The following is a 6,162-nucleotide window of genomic DNA, read 5'->3' as shown; positions in this document are numbered from 1 at the left end:
AAATGGATCAGTGCAACATCAATAGTATGGTATATTACGATTGTATACTAGAATATATTTATAAATTTGTTAATTTGCATTGTTAATTTCATCGTCTTGATTTGAACGTTAATTGAGATTAAGAAAAAAACAGATGATTTGTATTTTAAACATGGTTATCATAATATTAAAGCCAAACACATGGAGTGGTTTTGTCGTATAGTGTTTAAACTTCTGAGTTTTAATAAAAATTCGAATTAAATATATGTTGTTCCATTGGCATTTAATGTAACAGACCATTGAACTAACAACAAAGATTGAAAAGTACAAAGATATTACGGTTATATCTATCCAAATACTTACCAGAAACAATATCACAAAATCAGGATACGGTTTCATTCTGAAGGCATGGTCCAGGCTCCTTCCATCCGCCACACTGAGAAAGCATAACTTAATCTCTCGTTGGCCATGTAATTACAACTAGGGGTCATTTTAGTGTTACACGAGTTGTCCCAGTACTCCTCTGTCTGGAGGACATTGTACAGGAAGTCTATATAGCGAGTGGCCAGCTTCAACGTCTGGATCTTACTCAGTTTATCGGATGGTAATGTTGGAATTATTTGGCGAAGTTGTGCGAATGCATCATTTAGTGATTGTGTCCTTTGGCGTTCCCTGACATTGGCCATTACTCGCTGTGTTTGGATATCCTCAAAAGACAGCTGCGGTTTTTTCTTGAGTTTCTTTGGAGATGAATCGTCAACACTTTCCGGCGATGACACACTCACAATACCGTCACTACTTTTGGAATTGCTCCGTTTACGTTGTTTTTGTTTTGGTTTGACTGGGTCTTGTGTGTACATCTGATGACAAAATCCTGATGTGACTGAATGATCTGTTGACTGCCGAGAAAAATTTTCCATAGAATATGGAATGTGATGCTTAGGAATCATCCTTTTACACACTTGAATGATTAAAAAGGGCCTGTTCGATTTGAAAATATTTTCGCCAGTGTGCCTGGAGCACGCAGCTAATTAGATAGTATTTTTATCTGCAGCTGTTTCCTTATTCATCTAGAAATCTGCACGGTTTATCTACTTAAAACTTGGTGTAGACTTGGGTGATTTTTCAACAAACTGACCCGTACCAAGAATATAATCAGTCTAATATGACCCTCGGTGAGTCTAAGGTAATCCCGCCTCGTACCGTTCATTTGCCAGCCGCCGTACCCGTGAGGTGTCAATCATCCGTGAGAATTAATAGCACGCGCACTTTCCCGCTTATCGAGTTACACATCAACATGGAAGAGTTCCAGTGAAAGAAATTATCAATGGAGAGTCTGCCTATCTTATGCCGAAATATTTGACAGCGCCACTGGAACCGGACCAGAGTGTAACGCGCCAATTGTGCCTTACATTGGTAGGGAAATTGACGAGCAGATTACGCATATTTACACAATAGTGTTGTAACGCGTCCATAGTATATTGTATGCAATTTACGCACATTTGTAATTACGCAGTGAGACCGTCCCAATATCAGGTCCGGGACCCTAACAATGCGATAAGGTTTCTAAATATGCGCAATACATAATATAAAGTAGGGGAAATAAATGAACAACATAGATAATTATTTATAGTGAAGATAATATGAAAATCACATGTTTGTTGGAAAAAATATAGATTCAGCATTTTAACAGATATTATGAAATTATTAAGGATGAAAAAGTTTCCGTATGGTGTTCAAACAGATTTTTTTATTTGAATTTATTTGAAATGAGCTGGGAAGTGTTGATAAGAAAAAAAGTAAACACCCTTACTTAGGGCTAGTTCCAAATATTTATGTTACTTTCTAATATCTATTACAGAATTGTTTCCTTGAATAAAACAATAGGCAGCAGTATAGTTTTATGTTGGTTAAATTAATCATTAATAGTTACATCATACCAAAACTAGTCAGCAAATATGAAATTACATGTACCTGAATTATTTTGTGCATTTGTAACTACAATACACATTGTTTACACGCTCCTATTTTCTGGCGCCCAAAACGTCAGACTCAAAATTCAGTTTATATATAAATGTCTAATCTAACATTATTTTAGTGCTGTTCCTTGAACAACTTCTAAAATAACTTTTTTTATTTGGAAGTTATTTTAAGGCATCGACAGATTTGTTGACAATACTAAGCTATGTTGAGGTGGAACAAAATAAATTAGCTAGGTTTGGGGAATTGTTTTATTTATACTTTGCATACAACTCCATACAGAACATGAGACTTTTAACATTATTATCTTAAACTGACCTTGAAATCGTAAAAATAAAAGTTTGGCAGTTTCAAAGTCTTTCGCTGCATAGTGCAAAAGAGATTTGCTTTTCCGCTAATGCCCTCCCGCAGAGCCGGAAAATCATGCAGTCAAATTATTTTGACATATCTGCTGAACATAAAGCAGGCGATCGTTGTGACTTTATGAAGGGATTCCTCTCTGTTATATACGACTCAGACGAAAGTAAGGGGAAAGGGGGGGGGCAGGACTGGGGAGGGGGAGGGGCTCACTAGGTGTCACTTCTGTCTACTGAATGGTAGCCATAGAAACAGCAAAATCAGAAATAAATATTTACATACTTACACATGCGAAGATGTTTGGAAAAAAAACTAGTATTTATATCTAGAACTGAAAGAATATATTGTATTATTATTTCCTGGTATGAATGCTATTAAACGGAAATTTATTTCATATCTGAAGATAGGTAACGAACCTAACCATGCTGCAATACCATTATACTCCGCGCGCGGTGTGCAGCATTGCTGGAGCCTTTTACTCTCGAATTGTTGATCCAGACAAATACGTGCCTCTTATTTTCACGATCCCCTTTTCTCATTAGTGACTCCCAAAACTTTAATGCGGTAACTTCAGTGTAGATCAAAGAAAGTGTTGTAAGGGGGGATATCCCAGCATACTCTACGTAAGTGCTAAAAGCAAAGAAAATATTTATGTTTTTGAAATTTTAAGAGAAAAAATGGAAAATGGACAAATTGATAGGTGGGTCGCGGAAGCATTTATTTTAAACAATTTTATACGTTGCACAGGAAATACTTAATGTCAGTTAGCCTCTCTCTACCAAAGTAATGAAGAAAACAGTTAATTGTGGGTGGTTTTATAATTATAACTTCAAATCGTTATATTTATACGTAGAGAATCGTAAAAGATTTTATATTAAGTGAATTGTTTTTTTTTTGGTTTTTTTTTGGAAATGTGTAAAACTCGTCATTGGCGTAACCTACTTCTCACAGTAAACGTGATACGATTTGCGATTCATCGATAGTACACGGATCCGGAGGTATACGCCTTTACATAACAAATGCGGATTTGTAGAGGAAAGTACACATCATTCAATCATTTGGAAATTAATTTTCAAAATGATGATATGATATTTAAAATAGGATTTCGAAAAAAAAACTAACTAAATTCGTAGGATATCCTGTCTCGGAGAAGCTCAGTACTTAGAATATTTTATCGCGATCCGATAATCAAGAAAAGCAAAAGAACTAAAAACGCCATTCGTAGTCCTTCAAATTGTCAAAGATGTTAAAGCCTTAAGTGTTTTTGTACAAGGATGTATTTGCCTACCTTTACTGACCTGCACGTCATGACAGTGCTATGATCTTGTATAATACTTTAGAAAGACTTGCTCTTGATAAGTGGTGCCCCAATCATCACACGTGTCGTGGCATAGCTACCACTGTCTTTAAAGAATGTATTGGTTTGCAAAATATAACGAACCCTGTCTATACACGATAAAAGATAAGAAAATGGAATCCACTTCTGGATGTCTCGATAGGTCAAATGGACAACGTAGATTGGAAAGTGCTAAAAGATCGAGATGACCAATGACAGGAAGCCAAGTGATCATGACATGCAGAGTTGTATGACTGAGTGATGTATCGTGAACTGAAAAAGAGTCACAAATATGGTGAAGTGTTAGGCATAATACGTACCTTTCAAGTCATACATACACCTACCCGCAATCTCTATTTACAAAGTGGTAATACCGCGCATTCAGGAAAATACCTTCCAAAAAATCAAGTTTCCTGTTGTTTTGTGTATTATAAATGGGCTAAAATTATTTTGACATGTTTTGCTTTCTTCTGAAATCTATTGAAAACCATAAACTTTGATGAATTAAGCTATGAAACTATTCAAAGGCACAGGCAAACAGGTGTGATTATTGATAAACATTTATTAACACATACTTAATATACGCTGTAATAGTTCTTCTGTCATGCTTTGTTCATGTTTAGATAAAAAACATTTCTGAAGAAATCACTTTCAAATATAAACGAAAATTGTAGAAGACAACTTTGCTTCTTGTTCTGTCCGTATGTAATGATATAATGTTTTAGACAATATTGCAAAAATCATTTTGGGGTGTTTTATAATGTTGTGAAATTAACATTTATGCATTATAAGTATTGTAATTTTCAAAATGTTAGTGATGAATAACGTATTAAATGGTCTCCTTAATTCGTGGGTATGAAATGTACGACACATATAACTGGTACTGGACAGGAGCATTATGTGTTCTTTTCCCCCACTAACTCCTGAGTTGGCAGAGTATCTAGAATAGCCTTATTCTGGACACATAAACCGAACATCACTAATCAGTTGAAGGCATTGACAAAACACTACATGGAGAATGCAGAAACTTTGAATGGAAGAAAAAAGTGTCAGTAAATGATGGTGGCATGACGACAGTAATTGGATGTGTTCTGGCCATTATGATTGTCCGACCGACAGCGACACATCTAGTAATGGCGAGTTATTTTATACAGACATTTAACGTCAGGACTGGTAAAACAGGCAGAGAAGCTGTACGACAATGGAACGTGAAATATCTACATCCGAGATCTAGATAGACATGGCGATACAGACAGAGAGGAAGCACTATCATATTATATTATACTGCCACCGACTACTGAGGGGCTTTAACAAATACTACCTGTATTATATTATTATATAAATAAACTACTATGACAACATCACAATCGAATTGTCGTAGAAAAGCTTTTTCGCTTGGTTTAGTTATGAAATATTAATAAAAAAAATAAACATTCATGGCTTTAAGAAACACCGACCACCCTATTCTGAGACTAAGTTCTGACTCACTTATAAAGAAAGCACATTCGAAGTTAATGTTAAATCAAAACAACCTATAATCCTTTCAAGTATAAAAAATGAATAGCATCACAATACATAATATATATATATATATATATTTGTAATACAAGCAGAAACGTTAGGATATGTTGACATCAAGCATGAATAAACGTGTTCTAAATGTGATATGTGAAAACAGCATAGATAGCTTCTATCGAAACGCAAGAAACTGTGAAGAGAGAAAAACAAACAAAAACGCCAAAAAAAGTAAACAAGTGTTTATCATAGTAATCATTTTAATATGGTTCGACAATTATTAGTTGGAGCTAGATATAGTTCGATGGGAAAATGTTGTTTTATCATTCAACCAACAGTTCTGTTACTCTGTAGTGTCCATGTCATCGACAGTGTAACCTAATCACTTTTTTATCATTGGTTATCAGTCATTTTGTACATTGTGGTCATCGTTCTACATCGACATAACAAATCTATGGTAAACGTGAATCAACACGGATGTCTAATGTATTTTGTTTTGTTTACAATTCCTAGTATCATATCTATTTAACACTAGTAATCAAAACGTGTTTCGTATAAAGCTATTATTCCTCTGCTTTCACTGTTTACAACTCTCACCATTTTTATTAAGATATACTTATTTTTTTTATGTAATACAATAATTCCAATTGCATATAATGTATAGTTTTGATAATTTTATATCAGTTGGCACAGCTACAGTCTTGGAATCCACATGTATGTTGTGTATGTATTAAAGGTATTCATATGCCAGTATTAAAATATTTTTCATTGTTTTTACACCAATTCTGATTAACTCATTCTTATTTTAATATCTCTATAAAGAAAAGATCCGAGAATGGCGCGAAAGCCGACATTATGGTAACATCACAATAGACACCTCGATTATCTTGATTAGTAATTCATAATTAAAAAAATAATGACATAAATGCTTAAATAAAGCAGAAATATATATATATCGATATATCATATTGTATCATCATATACATTGAACACTG

General features: G+C 34.3%; 1 protein-coding gene across 1 annotated transcript; it reads right to left on the bottom strand.

The window, feature by feature from the left end:
- Positions 1-374: 374 nt before the first annotated feature.
- On the bottom strand, positions 375-839 carry LOC138316443 (twist-related protein 2-like). Its single transcript, XM_069258138.1, has one exon. It carries the CDS (start codon positions 837-839, stop codon positions 375-377), a length of 465 nt encoding a protein of 154 aa, XP_069114239.1.
- Between the last annotated feature and the right edge of the window lie 5,323 nt (positions 840-6,162).

Source organism: Argopecten irradians, chromosome 2 (assembly GCF_041381155.1).
Source record: "Argopecten irradians isolate NY chromosome 2, Ai_NY, whole genome shotgun sequence".
NCBI lineage: Eukaryota > Metazoa > Mollusca > Bivalvia > Pectinida > Pectinidae > Argopecten > Argopecten irradians.
The sequence above is the reverse complement of the archived record's forward strand: the minus strand, read 5'-3'. Positions and strand labels throughout refer to the sequence as shown.